At 41.2% G+C, this 15,711-nt stretch overlaps 1 protein-coding gene across 1 annotated transcript; it reads right to left on the bottom strand.

Annotated features, from left to right (window-relative positions):
• Positions 1-4,187: 4,187 nt before the first annotated feature.
• On the bottom strand, positions 4,188-10,754 carry ttr (transthyretin (prealbumin, amyloidosis type I)). The gene is made up of 4 exons (XM_084164488.1): positions 10,606-10,754; positions 8,134-8,273; positions 5,456-5,591; positions 4,188-4,353 (listed from the first exon to the last, which is right to left on the bottom strand). Exons 1-4 carry the CDS (start codon positions 10,735-10,737, stop codon positions 4,246-4,248), a joined length of 516 nt encoding a protein of 171 aa, XP_084020614.1. The 5' UTR covers positions 10,738-10,754; the 3' UTR covers positions 4,188-4,245.
• Between the last annotated feature and the right edge of the window lie 4,957 nt (positions 10,755-15,711).

The raw sequence follows: 15,711 nt of genomic DNA, 5'->3' as shown, positions 1-15,711 counted from the left end.
TCAACAGCAAGCCACCCATAAACACCCTGGACCAGAGCTTAGGACTGAAGCTGCTAAAGCTGGATGTCATTCTTCCTCTGGTATGTGTAGTCTGTTATTATGGAGGAGTTTATACAGTGCGGACAGCGTGTTTGGTACAGGATTATGTTTCAGACGTGTGTGTGGCTCATGTGTTAGGTAACTGGACCATGTGTTTGAGCGTACATTAGGTGTCATAATGAGTGTGAGCTTGCAGGTTGGGCTTGTTGGTGTGTGTGTGTGTCTGAACCAATTATTTATATATATATATATATATATATACACTAGATGACTGACAGCAGGCGCTATTTTGAAGCCACCGTGCCTCCATCTTGGCACTCCCCCTACATTGCAAAAAAAATGTTGGGAAGTTATAGAAAGGCATTTATTAATGTCTACATTCATTTTTGCCATGTTTATTCTATTAGACACTTAATGCATACTTTTAAATTATGTGAGCTAAACACACAAATAAATGTTTCTCCTTAAAGTATAATTTTTGGAATGTTATAATGCTACTGCCCTCACTACAACAACAAAATTATTCAATACATGTAATTTTGTCCTTGAAACATTTAATTGAAATACTGTAGCATTTCATTCATTCCTATGGAGGACTGCTTCTTCTGGGGAGTGCCAATATGGCTGACCGGTGGCTTCAAAGACTTACTGGCCAATAGCATTTGCAATCCAGGGTTTGGTCTGAACTGTGGTGTGTTCCTAATAAGCTTGCAAGGCATTGAGAGGGGCCAGAATGAGAGAACAGCAGCTAATGCTAAAGCTAACAGCTAACCCTGTCCTTGAATGGCACAGACTGCAACTTGGACCATAAAGACTTTAAATTGTTAAAGATTTTAGCACTACTAAGATTAGCAAGGAAAAATGAAGGCAGGTTATTTTTTATATTTTTTACCTATTAGTGTTTTTTTTTCTTGTACATAGTTGAAACTTTGTTGTTGCCCATACATTTCATATTTAAGAGTAGATTTACTTTTATCTGCGTTTTTCTAGTGATGTTGAGTTCATTTATCAAATGTACGTCTCAAGTAGAACTGCACCTATCCAAACAACCCAGGTTTTCTCCATAACAGTACTGCAAGAATGCAGGAGAACGTGAGTGTGAATCATACTGGGACACTCCTGTCCTGCTCCAAACATGGGGTTTGTCGGAGATGGCACCCTGTGTCCTATAGTGCACTACTTTTCACTAGACTCCTATGCGTCCTGGTAAAAAGTAGTAAACTATACAGGGAGTAGGGTGTCATTTGGGACACATCCTTGCTCTCTCTGTCCTGTCACTCTTGTAGTGCTGGGGAGGAACAGTCATTTTCGCTGCAAAGCTAAAGTGGCTAACAAAGCGCCAGGCTAAAGTCTGTGTTTGGTTTGGCCCAGACGTGGCTACAACTGTCACATAAGACCTCAATGGTGTATTTCAGATGTGGCTAGACAGAATAAAAAAAGACATGGTAGTAACAACACATTCTATCGGAGGTGGTCAACTGTGCCAAAGTTCCGCTTCTAATACCGATCATCATTCTACCTACCTCTCTTCTTCTGCACTTCTTATCTCTACTCTTCTTCATTCATTCTCCTCCCACGAGATCCTCTATGGTGTCTCAGCAACTCCTCAGTGTTGAGAGGAACCTGACAGACTAGTGTTGATAATAGGGATCAAGTTTTAGGTATTAAAAGAGTCATATATATATATATATATATATATATATATATATATATATATATATATATATATATATATATATATATATGACATACTGTATACAATGTATATCTCTGTATATGGCTCTGGGTATTCGAGGGTATAGGTCAGTGTTGGGGGCTTCTCTTGTGCTATGCCTTTTGCTCAGTAACAGATTTTTGCATAGGAGGATAAATGCTCTCGTTGTTTTTATACATTGCAGAAAATGTGGGCAGCCTAGCTGTCTTCCCTCTTGAGGGCACTATGAGTTACTGTAGCAGAGACACTGAGTCGTTGGCTTCTTTCTCTGGATCCCGTCATCTTACTTGCTGGGAAGGATCCGCTTATTTTTTTATCTAATCCTGTCATAGTGTCTGACTTTCACTCTGTTCAGGGAACAGTTTGAAGAGATTAATTATGGAAAGCACCCATCACTGGAGCTGGTCTAGGATCAGTATTCTGTCTGTGTCCCAAATGGCCACACCCTCTGAGTTGTACATATTTATTGTTATTGCCTCTAAGGGGAGTGGGGGGTGAGGAAGGGAAGGAAGGGTAGGTTAGGGGGCTGCTGGGCAGTGTGCTGGCTACACCCGGTCACTAGTGGTTTGGTTTACACCCCCAGCCTACCTGGGAGGGGGGAAAGGACCCCCCCCTCACCCTTCCTACTGCCTCTGTATTGGTTGTTCAAATATCCAAACATATATATTTATTTTCAAATGACTATATTCACCATTACACTATTAGTAATGTAGAGTATTACATTTTTGCAGTATTCATATTTGTGCCTTGTTTCTTTTTTTAAATTTCTTTTTTATTTTGTACTGTTTTCACTTTGCATTCTTGGTTGAAAGATACAGTAAAGGTTTGGATTGTTTTTAAACTGAAGTTAGAGTGCACGTTTGTTCTAACTTTAGATTTGTTTTATTCAGTTGGGAGCTCTGATTAAGACGCATGATACGTTTCCATGACAATGGGCTGAGTAGGTGTGTATTAATGATTGGCCCTATCCAATGTTTCTGCTGTCCAATCAGAGGTCTGGCTGCTTGGACCATGTACAATCCTCTTGAACCCTCAGCTCTCCGGTCTCCCTCAATATGCTCTGCTCTGTCTGAACAAAGAGTCATAACTGGAGCCAGAGGGCAGACTCTTGCGTTAATGCTGTCCGCCAGGAAGTGCAGGATGACGCAGAGGAAGTAGTGACTTTTGAATGCCAGTCTATCGGAATAAAGTGTCATCTAGTCTACAAATCATAAATTCTCATTCAATGTCAGGCATATTCATTTAGACTTTATGGGTTTGTAATTCTTAGATTGTTCGGAGGATACATTTGTGAAAATATAAACTTTAACACCTTGTTGATTGGACGTAAAATACCTTAATTCGTTGTAGCGCCTACTCATGCGCTACACAGAGTCTCGCAGCTCTGTCTTGTTCTGCAATTTCGTTGGCTATAATCATGTGCTATAGAACCAACCCCCCCGACATAACAGACAACTTTTTACATGGTGAAGCCGACCGGTTAGCCATCTTGTCAATCTTCCACAATCTTTGGTATAACAGCCAGTGAAAGAGTCAACTAGAGTTGAACTGTTAGACTTTGTAAAGTTGTTTTTCTTTTTGTCAACAAAAGATGAATAAACAACTTCATTGCCAGGTTCTGGGAAACACCTCTGAAGTCTTATGTATTTTTTAAAAAATGTGTTCTTTCTCTGCATCTCTCACCACTGGTTCTTATGCTGCGTTTATAACCAGGTGGGAAAGTGGTAATTACCAGTTGGATGAATTCATGTGCTTAGAACTTGTTGAGAAACGCAAAATGGCTAATGGCCAACAAGCTGCGTCAACCATTAACTAAAAGTACAACTATCATGCTTTTAAACAAATTAATTTTCAAAAACCATATTAATAGATAGCTTTTTATAAATAATGTTTTGTTGCATTTAACTGCATTTCCTTAGTAGGTGATGTCAGAGGTCAGTATGGGAGAAGTCGGAGCTCAGAGATGAGAGACGAGGTTCCCAGTAGTAATTACCAGTTGGAGGGGTGTTAAAGTGGAGTTTTCGCAGTCGTATGTGGTAAATACCACCTTCCCACTTGGTTATGAACTCAGCATTATAATAACATTGTCAAAAGGCTGTACATGGAGAAGTAACTGTGTGTAATACAATACATGCTTAACAAGTTGCATTGTACAGTACCTGTAGGCTACCCACTGATTAACCATCACCACTATTATTCACTTTCATTACCATAGTAAACCTACACAGTAGCTTATAGAAGGGAGCTGAACTAATCCATGAATGTAAATGATCTTCCGGCAGGTGGCTGGTACTCATACGAGACGCTCGTCCTTCAGCCGATCAGTGCAGACAGTTGTCACGCTATATGTAGTTAGACAATGATGAATGTCTGAATGTGAGTATGTTGGTGAATGCTTGTGGCATTGTACGTTAAACAAAGGAAGGCTCAGTCAGTCGTTTACCTGCTCTTTATTTGTTAAGTTTGGTCAGGTGTGTATCAGGTGTGTTGTGTCACTCGTGTGCGTTCATCACGACAGCTGTGGTAGTGTAGGAGAAGGGACTCAGCAACAGGGCCAGGGTGTAGTGACGATGTCCCTCCGCGTGGGCCTCGAACACCACCTGTACACGCACGGCACATCAGTTTGTACTGCTATTTTACTTCTATGAATTCACTCCCACAGACCAACATCCAGGAAGACAGATTACTTTTTTCCAGCTAGGTCTGTGAACTCTTTCCATTGAGGACAAACAACATTGTAGAGTAGCAAACAAAAATATATTGATACAGGTCAAAGCCAGTGTGCTGTCTTAAGCAATTTAATCACATCATGGCATTGCATTTCATATAATTCATAATATAAGGGATATTATTGTCACATTTTCGATTATTTTCTTTTCCCTTTAGCCTGCAAATTATTTTGTCTCTGATTTTTAGGTCCAAATGTTTATATGGTTAGTCTACTTTCCATGGTGAGTCATTTCTGTTTATCTATGGTGAAAAAACTGGTGTAGTTGTAGATGTAATATAGTCTTTAGGCACGTTACTGAGTTGCAAATGTCCACTGTCTGGCCTACTACACACATGTTGTACAATCGATTTGACAGATATTTTTGATGAATATTTCTGCACAAAATGTTCACACAACCATTCAGTTACAGTTTAGTCATTTAGCAGACACTCTTATCCAGAGCGACTTAGTGAGTGCATACATTTTCATACTGGCCCCCCGTGGGAAACGAACCCACAACCCTGGCGTTGCAAGCACCATGCTCTACCAACTGAGCTACACGGGACATGTACAGTTGTACAATCTGTATTAATAAGGAGACGGGACACCATAGTAAGATTTTTTTTTTTACGGATATGGTTACAGCCCACTTGTCACACAATGGTTGAATCAACGTTTCCACGTCATTTCAATGAAATTACGTTGAACCAACGTGGAACCAACATTGAATTAGCGTCTGTGCCCAGTAGGAGGAATTTCAGGTACACTTGTTAGAAAAAAAGGTGCTATCTAGAACCTAAAAGGGTTATTCGGCTGTCCCCACAGAGGGTTCTACATGGAACCCAAAAGGGTTCGCCTATGGGGACAGCCGTATAACCTTTTTGGAACCCTTTTTTCTAAAAGTGTACTGTAGTACATCATGCTACACAACCTTAGTTTGTCCTAGGTCTCTGAGAGCAGTGAGAGGGTTAAAGGTTAAGGATTGTACTCACTTCAGCAGTTTCGTGGAAAGGCGTGGTTCCCTGAGACTTCCAGTAGGCCTTAGTGTCAAACTCAACACGGTACACCCCCGACTGGAAGTCCTGCTCTGAGATCAGATTATGGACCTCCCCTGTCAAGTCTGTCACTCTGAGAGAGAGAGAGAGATGGGTGTCACAGTTTGAAAACTATTTTATAGATTAGAATCATAACATTTGTCGTGAGAGCTTCAAGTTCCTTGGTGTCCACATCACCAACGAACTATCATGGTCCAAACACACCAAGACAGTCGTGAAGAGGGCACGACAAAGCCTATTCCCCCTCAGGAGACTGAAAAGATTTGGCATGGGTCCTCAGATCCTCAAAAAATTCTACAGCTGCACCATCGAGAGCATCCTGACTGGTTGCCTCACCGCCTGGTATGGCAACTGCTTGGCCTCCGACCGCAAGGCACTACAGAGGGTAGTGCGTACGGCCCAGTACATCACTGGGGCCAAGCTTCCTGCCATCCAGGACCTCTATACCAGGCGGTGTCAGAGGAAGGCCCTCAAAATTGTCAAAGACTTCAGCCACCCTAGTCATAGACTGTTCTCCCTGCTACCGCATGGCAAGCGGTACCGGAGTGCCAAGTCTAGGTCCAAAATACTTCTCAACAGCTTCTACCCCCAAGCCATAAGACTCCTGAACAGCTAATCATGGCTACCCGGACTATTTGCACTGCCCCCCCACCCCATCCTTTTTACGCTGCTGCTACTCTGTTAATTATTTATGCATAGTCACTTTAACTCTACCCACATGTACATATTACTTCAACTATCTCAACTAGCCGGTGCCCCCGCACATTGACTCTGCACCGGTACCCCCCTGTATATATAGCCTCCCTACTGTTATATTATTTTACTTCTGCTCTTTTTTTCTCAACACTTTTTTTGTTGTTGTTTTATTTTTACTTTTTTTGTTAAAAATAAATGCACTGTTGGTTAAGGGCTGTAAGTAAGCATTTCACTGTAATGTCTGCACCTGTTGTATTTGGCGCATGTGACCAATAAAATTTGATTTGATTTGATGTGACTTACTTTAATATGGCGACTGTTATTTATCGAATCACCGAACTATGTTTAATTGTCACTCGATTAAATTAATCATGTAACAATTAACTCATTAGGAATTTGGGGCACCACGGAAGAAGTTACCATCTCCCGAATTAAACTTTTAGAAGATATATATCTTATATATCGATAAAAGTCACTTATGAAATAATTGCCTCTTGTCAGTCTCATTCTGAACGTCGCATAATCCTTGAACCTGCAAGAACCCTAACATTATTGATTAATCAGCTTGGGTAGAAGGAGGGTTGGCTGATTCAGAGAGGGGGGGAAAGGAAGAGACAAAGGAATTCACCTATCGGACATTTCTTAACTACGCTCACGGAAATACAAATGCTTAGCACCTGCTCATTCGGATTAGAAATGCAACATGTATTTACGTGTAGCTGTCCTCGATAGTTGAGTTGATGATGTAGGACTCTGGTTTGCCCACCAGAGATCCCAATGTCCTTGATAGAGTTTCTGGTCGTAGTGGTGGTTAGAATGAATACTTCAACGTACCCTGTAGTTCGTAGAATTTATCTGTTAGAATAGATACTTCAGATGTACCAACGGTTGTCTGAGAGGGATTGTCCTTCCCAACTCGTGTCTTTAGTGAATGTTCTCTAGACGACTATACATGCCAGCTGCAGACTGAGATGATAAGGTCTAGTGCATTGTCTTCTTCTTCACCTCGTGTAGAGGTTGAGAGTTTCAGAGTTTCTTCATTTCAAACGTGTGGACTAACGTCTCATGTTTTCTGGTCTAACCATTTTGTAACGTGTTGCTTCAGCTTCACGCTTCCTGGTCTGGTAGAAATTCAACCATTTGCAACATCCGGCTTATACCGTAATCTGCTTGGTCTTCCTTTGGCAATGGAGTTTTAAACCATTTTGTAACGTTTAGCTCTAGCTTCGCATCTGCTGGTCTAATATTAATTTGTTTTTCAAGGCTTTTTATGCACTCAGGTTAAAAGGGGCGTTCCATCATGTTTGTGCTCATCTGGGCGTGGCCACTGACTGAGAACAAATCAATAGGGAAAACAATAATCTCATCTAGAATGCTAAAATCACATTGTTATCTTCACAAAAGTATTATTATACATAATCATTCGTTTTATACAACAATTAGATGCAAACCTCATAACTGGGAAGTGTACACCCCCAGAGATACAGTTATGTTGTTCCACCGTCTTTAATGACATCACAACATAGTAACGAATTTGACATGATTGTTCTTTAAATCCCCACCGACCATTTCCCACATTAATTTAAGTAGGAATATTGTTTCATTATCCACTTTTGGATGTTGCAGTCTTGGCGGGAAGACTTCCTTTGTTCAACAGGGAAATTCCCTCTCCCAATACTGCATGGCATGGAAATTAACGTTTCTGCAAGGAATTTACGACCGGTCATAAAACTGGCCTCCAGAAGAGGGGGTGTTCAAACCTTTGCCTAGCCGGCATCTTTGATCCTCAGCCCATGAGGGCAAGTCATGACACATTTAATGATGAAATTGGTTTAAAAATCCTTCAGAATGCATATTATATTAGTTTAAATAAGTCAGTTAACAACATTGCCCAAACAGTGGTGCATCCTCATACGTACCCACTAGCAACCTGTGCCCAGGTCATTCCATTGACTCGTCGGGAGACACTCAGTGCCACGGAGCCCGCTGGTACACCCTTCACCGCATCCAAAATCTTCACCATCAACGGGCAGTGAGTGTCTGACTCCCCGTGCTTGTCCTGGACCACAAACCACAACCATGGTTATAACTATAATACAATCCATGAACTGGCTGGAGCACAAACAACAAACCAACCGTCACACAATGCACACAGTATCACAGTCATTCAAGACTTAACACAATCATAACTAACAATACACATAACACAGGGCCTAGTGTACAAAAAAAAACACTAGAAACAACATCCTGGACACTGGGAAGACTGACAACACAAATATAAACACCCATGGCTAGCCAGACAGACAGACAGATAGCCAAAAAGTAACTCTGAACTTTTAACCATCAGTTGGCGCCAAGCATTGGCACACCCATGTGGCTATGCCAGCCAGACACAACACCCCTTACAAAAAAAAGTGCAGTTTTGAAACTGCAGTAAAAGTGCAGTAACTGCAGTCGACTGGTATTTTGGACACAGTAATTGCAGAATTATACTGCACTCTAACTGCAGTTACACTGCAAAATTACTGCAGTAATACTGTATTTGCAGCATACTGCAGTTATACTGCACTCTGACTGCAATCTTTTTCGTAAGGAACAACTCTGCCAACAGGGTCAGAAATACAGACATGGCAGACAGAAAGACAGTAACCTAAAGTAATGCATTCTGTCATCACTACTGGTCAGACAAGGCTGCTAGTAGAGGTCAGACTACAGGTCAGATAATAGCCACAGAAATGAGGTACACACAGACCTATACCATGGTTAGAAACATTTAACCAGTCGTAATCTCGGCACTCAGAACCAAATAAATGATGTTACGGCTTTCACAAGAGATAAAACCAGTCATGAAATAGAAGGCTTGGAATATGGGCTCGACTTTCTAAGTATGAAAGTATCTGACAAAGTAAGACATTACAAAACTGTGCCATTTTGTAATGTCTGAGCTTTGGATTTTGAGGATAGAAAATGGTAGGTAAGCATAGGCAAGGGATAACAGGAACTTTGTCTGTTCCAGTGCTCCCATGTAAAATGGAGGAGGAAAGAGTGAGGACTACTCTTTCCAGCTGATTTTTGTCAAAATTCCAGTGTAGTTGGAGGACAAGAAGGTCAAAGTGCGGATGTGGACCAGAGAAAACATACTGATGGTAAACACTACTGCCCGTAATGCACGCACACACACACACACACACACACACACACACACACACACACACACACACACACACACACACACACACACACACACACACACACACACACACACACACACACACACACACACACACACAAGATGCTGATAGCATCTGACAGTGTTGGGGAAGCTACTCTGAAAATATAGTTTACCAAGCTACCAATTACTTCACACTGGAATAAGTTAAACTACCTACACTAAAGCTACCCTTAAGAAAAATATAGTTTACTTAACTAAAGTTACTGTGAAAAGGTAGTTCACATCATCTGAACTACTTTGTGATAAATTATCATATCTACATTTGAAATGTCATAGATTACAAATTGCAAGAACAGATCACTCTGGACTCAGATGTTAACAGAAAGTGTAATTTGGCCGATTAAACACAAAAACAATGTTTTAAGTGACAGTTATGCAGGTCTGATGGCAAAACATAGAGAAATGATTGTCTACTTCACCTTTATTTTATTTTTGCAGAAAAAGTAGTGTGTAGTTCCAGTAGTTAGCTAAACCTCTACATTTGCTACTGCAAAATGTAGTTAAATTACTAGTTGAACTATATGTAGTTCATTACTCCCCAACACTGGCATCTAATATCTCAACTTCAAACACAAACAACTGCGCAAATGTTTCATATTCTAGGAATGACTTTTTATGATCTAGTACTGTACGTTTACACAGCTAACAAACCTAATCAGTTTACATAGCTTCCCTATCTTGCATATTGTTATCTATGATTTGAATTGCATAGTTATTACATTGCAGAATGTTAGCAAAAGTACCTGCTGTCTATCACTATACACGCCACTGCCAAACAAATAGAGATTCAGAGTACTTCATACCAATCTCAAATATGACACAAACTGTAGTAGGCAGTAAGTCATTTGGTCATGCTTCCCTTTGTTCTAATACCCAGAGGGACCTTGGCCAACATGCTCTCTATACACAATAACACACATTATGTTAGACCAGTGTTTAAGTGTTCCTACATCCAGGTTCTGGAGGATACACTAAGATATACAGTAGTATTACAAGTACAGTAGTCACCACCTATATAGGATCGCTAAAGAACAACCTTTACATCTGTCCGTAGTACAACCGTTTGGTTTAATATGCCCTGACAACATGCCCTGACAAGCCCACACTGAATGGTACTGTGACCCCTGACAAAGACAGACAAATGCCCACACGTACTCACCACTGGGGCAGTGCTACAGAGGAGGACAGCAGAGGCTAGCAGCACACAGAGCAGTGAACTGTCCATTTGGAGCAATAACTGGTTGGCGGCTCTAACACAGGCAAACCTATAGACTGACTGACTGACTGACATAGAATTGGGCAACACACCCCTATCTGGTACCTTTATACACTCAAACTCCCACCCCCCCACCCGCCCGGTGCCTGACCAGGGAAGCCGGTGCCTGCATCTATTGACTAAGTCAATAATGAGGGAATCAGTAACTCTCACACACAAATCATGCTTTGTGGCCATCTTATAAAAATGGGATTAGAAAGAGGATAAGAGGATAACGTAGGTGCCAGTCTTCTAAGATTACAGATTAGTCTAACCTGGAACAACAATGGATGGGTCCAATCCAGCAGCGGAAATAAATGTCACCTTAATTAACCCGGAGATAGAATTACAAACCACTTTCTCTCAATGCCCAGACCCAGATTTACATGTCATTAGGTGAAATTACATTGCAGAATGTTAGCAAAAGTATCTGCTGTCTGTCATTATACACATCACTGCCAAACAAATAAAGATTCAGAGTACTTCAAACCAATCTCAAATACGACACAAACTGTAGTAGGCAGTAAGTCATTTGGTCATGCTTCCCTTTGTTCTAATACCCAGAGGGACCTTGGCCAACATGCTCTCTATACACAATAACACACATTATGTTAGACCAGTGTTTAAGTGTTCCTACATCCAGGTTCTGGAGGATACACTAAGATACACAGTAGTATTACAAGTACAGCTCTTGAAGTAAAACAAAAACGTTTTTTTCCTAAAGATGACAGATTGACAGATTGACTCCTCAATAATGAATAAGAAAATAATCACCCAAGGCCCTAGATATCTCTTGACAAAGTTATTTTATAACATTGTCCTGTTCCAATACTTCCTCTCCTCTCTTCACTATTGATAGAGAGGGTTAGTGTACTGTAATGTGTCAAGCTACTGTCATACGGTATCTTCTTACATTTTGCCTGCAGATGGAGCCAAAGCATATATAGCTCATATTGTTTAGCGATAAACCACCCGGGGAGGCCTACAGTCATGGTCAAAAGTTTTGAGAATGACACAAATAAAATGTTTCACAAAGTCTGCTGCCTCAGTTTTGATGATGGCAATTTGCATATACTCCAGAATGTCATGAAGAGTGATCAGATGAATTGCAATTAATTGCAAAGTCCCTCTTTGCCATTAAAATGAACTTAATCCCCCCAAAACATTTCAGCCGCCATCATGTCAGTGATTCTCTCATTAACACATCACTCTGGCATGCTGATTGAGTTAGAATAACAGACTGGAAGCTTTAAAAGGAGGGTGGTGCTTGAAATCATTGTTCTTCCTCTGTTAACCATGGTTACCTGCAAGGAAACACGTGCCGTCATCATTGCTTTGCACAAAAAGGGCTTCACAGGCAAGGATATTGCTGCTAGTAAGATTGTACCTAAATCAACCATTTATAGGATCATCAAGAATTTCAAGGAGAGAAGTTCAATTGTTGTGAAGAAGGCGTCAGGGCGCCCAAGAAAGTCCAGCAAGCACCAGGACCGTCTCCTAAAGTTGATTCAGCTGCGGGATCGGGGCACCACCAGTGCAGAGCTTGCTCAGGAATGGCAGCAGGCAGGTGTGAGTGCATCTGCACGCACAGTGAGGCGAAGACTTTTGGAGGATGGCCTGGTGTCAAGAAGGGCAGCAAAGAAGCCACTTCTCTCCAGGAAAAACATCAGGGACAGACTGATATTTTGCAAAAGGTACAGGGATTGGACTGCTGAGGACTGGGGTAAAGTCATTTTCTCTGATGAATCCCCTTTCCGATTGTTTGGGGCATCCGGAAAACACCTTGTCCGGAGAAGACAAGGTGAGCGCTTCCATCAGTCCTGTGTCATGCCAACAGTAAAGCATCCTGAGACCATTCATGTGTGGGGTTGCTACTCAGCCAAGGGAGTGGGCTCACTCACAATTTTGCCTAATAACACAGCCATGAATAAAGAATGGTACCAACACATCCTCCGAGAGCAACTTCTCCCAACCATCCAAGAACAGTTTGGTGACGACCAATGCCTTTTCCAGCATGATGGAGCACCTTGCCATAAGGCAAAAGTGATAACTAAGTGGCTCGGGGAACAAAACATTGACATTTTGGGTCCATTGCCAGGAAACTCCCCAGACCTTAATCCCATTGAGAACTTGTGGTCAATCCTCAAGAGGCGGGTGGACAAACAAAAACCCACAAATTCTGACAAACGCCAACCATTGATTATGCAAGAATGGGCTGCCATCAGTCAGGATGTGGCCCAGAAGTTAATTGACAGCATGCCAGGGTGGATTGCAGAGGTCTTGAAAAAGAAGGGTCAACACTGCAAATATTGACTCTTTGCATAAACTTAATGTAATTGTCAATAAAAGCCTTTGACACTTACGGAATACTTTAATTATATTTCAGTATACCATAGTAACATCTGACAAAAATATCTCATAACACTGAAGCAGCGTACTTTGTGAAGACCAATACTTGTGTCATTCTCAAAACTTTTGACCACGACCACGATTCAGTATGTTGGAATGTTCAGAGGCTGACATACAGATACAAATGTATAGTATAGAACAGACACTGATCACTATTCCCCATCTGCCAAGTTCTGGTTGGCTCACAAAGCAGCAATTTTGCCTGTTCACTACTCTGCAGAACACTGAAAATAGATACATTTGGCTTCTTCAACCTGCCATGCCCTGTCATAACCACTAGAGGAGCTATTAGAACAGGAGTAGGATATGATCAAGGAAAAAGGGAGTAACAGACTGTAAAAGAGAGGGTGTGATGTATAAATGTGTTAAAAGGTCAAATGTATGCAGAAGAGTATATCAGAGTATTTCCATATAAAACAGGACAGTCTGTGGCAACAGGTGCATGTGCTATTGAGAAGTGTATCTGTTGGCCCGTGGTTGGAGAGTTTTGTGGTGAGTGTGTGAAGTCGCCCTGCAGGTCTCTTCATGTTTGTTTTACTGCTTCTCTTCTCACTGCCCCGAGGGGACTCATAATAGACATGATCTTTTATGACACCTATGAGAACCATAGACCTAAGACAGTTTGCGTCTCAAACGACACCCTATTCCCTATATAGTGCACTACTTTTGACCAGAGCCCTATAGGCCCTGGTCAAAAGTAGTGCACTACAAAGGGAATAGGGTGCCTGTCACGCCCTGGCTCTGGGGACTATTAAATGTTGAGCCAGGGTGTGGATTTTCTATTGTTTGGTTTTCTAGGTTTGTGTTCTAGTTCGTGTATATCTATGTTGGCCAGGGTGGTTCCCAATCAGAGGCAGCTGTAGCTTGTTGTCTCTGATTGGGGACCATACTTAGGCAGCCTGGCACTGTTAATTTGAGGGATCTTGTTCCGTTAAGGTTTGTGTTATTAACCTAGGACTTCACGTATCGTTTGTTTATTGTTTTGGTTCGTGTGTGCACTAGAAATAAAGTATGTACGCCTATCACGCTGCGCCTTGGTCCGCTTTTCAGAACGAACGTGACAGTGCCATTTGGGACGTATACACACTCAGCAGTTTATTGAGCTGGAACTGACAACAGAGAAAAACAACACTGGCTATAAAATAGATTAATGCGCATTAATAATTATCTCCACATTTTTTCACCAAAACAACATTTATTTAATAAGCATGTTCAGAAAATGTATTTCATTTATTATATTTGTTAAAAAAAGGAGACAAAACATTCAACTTCAGAAGTTCCAAACATCAAACCATCGTTGGCATTCCATCATTGTTAACTTCATCAAGTTAGTTACTTCTATAATATAATTAATTGTCAATTGATGTGGTCAATAACAAAAACAATGATGTCTGTGTTGGTGTCTGTGTAGTGATTCCCAGTGCTATAGTGTATGATGATGTAGGTATTATTTTTCACATTTATTTTCCCCCATACAAGTGCAGGCTTGTATCTCAGCATACCCCACTCTAATGTCTTATGATTTACAATAATGATATTTAGGTAGTTTCTGTTTGAAAAAAGCTGACACCCGTTTACTTTGTAGTAAGGCTGAAATAAGACCACATACCACAAAACCCGAAAGACCAAACATACTGCTTTACATAAAAGGTCAACCATGATTGAGAAACCAATGACTGACAAACATATAGCTGTGAAGCAAAACCAATGAACAAAGACCTATAAACAGAAAAAACTGATCTATATTTCCCATCTGCCAAGTTCTAAAGGTTGGTTCATAAAGCAGTAATTTTGCCTGTTCACTACTCTGCAGAACATTGAAAATAGATACATTTGGCTTCTACAACCTACAATGCCCTGTCATAACCACTAGAGGAGCGATTAGAACAGGAGTGGGAACTACAGTGAGGGAAAAAAGTATTTGATCCCCTGCTGATTTTGTACATTTGCCCACTGACAAAGAAATGATCAGTCTATAATTTTAATGGATGGTTTATTTGAACAGTGAGAGACAGAATAACAACAAAAAAATCCAGAATAATGCATGTAAAAAATGTTATAAATTGATTTGCATTTTAATGAGGGAAATAAGTATTTGACCCCCTCTCAATCAGAAAGATTTCTGGCTCCCAGGTGTCTTTTATACAGGTAACGAGCTGAGATTAGGAGCACACTCTTAAAGGGAGTGCTCCTAATCTCAGTTTGTTACCTATATAAAAGACACCTGTCCACAGAAGCAATCAATCAATCAGATTCCAAACTCTCCACCATGGCCAAGACCAAAGAGCTCTCCAAGGATGTCAGGGACAAGATTGTAGACCTACACAAGGCTGGAATGGGTTACAAGACCATCGCCAAGCAGCTTGGTGAGAAGGTAAAAACAACAGTTGGTGCGATTATTCGCAAATGGAAGAAACACAAAAGAGCTGTCAATCTCCCTCGGCCTGGGGCTCCATGCAAGATCTCACCTCGTGGAGTTGCAATGATCATGAGAACGGTGAGGAATCAGCCCAGAACTACACGGGAGGATCTTGTCAATGATCTCAAGGCAGCTGGGACCATAGTCACCAACAAAACAATTGGTAACACACTACGCCTTGA

This window comes from Coregonus lavaretus (assembly GCF_964263955.1).
Source record: "Coregonus lavaretus genome assembly, chromosome: 6".
Taxonomy (NCBI): domain Eukaryota; kingdom Metazoa; phylum Chordata; class Actinopteri; order Salmoniformes; family Salmonidae; genus Coregonus; species Coregonus lavaretus.
This window is presented reverse-complemented; position numbering and strand designations above follow the sequence as displayed.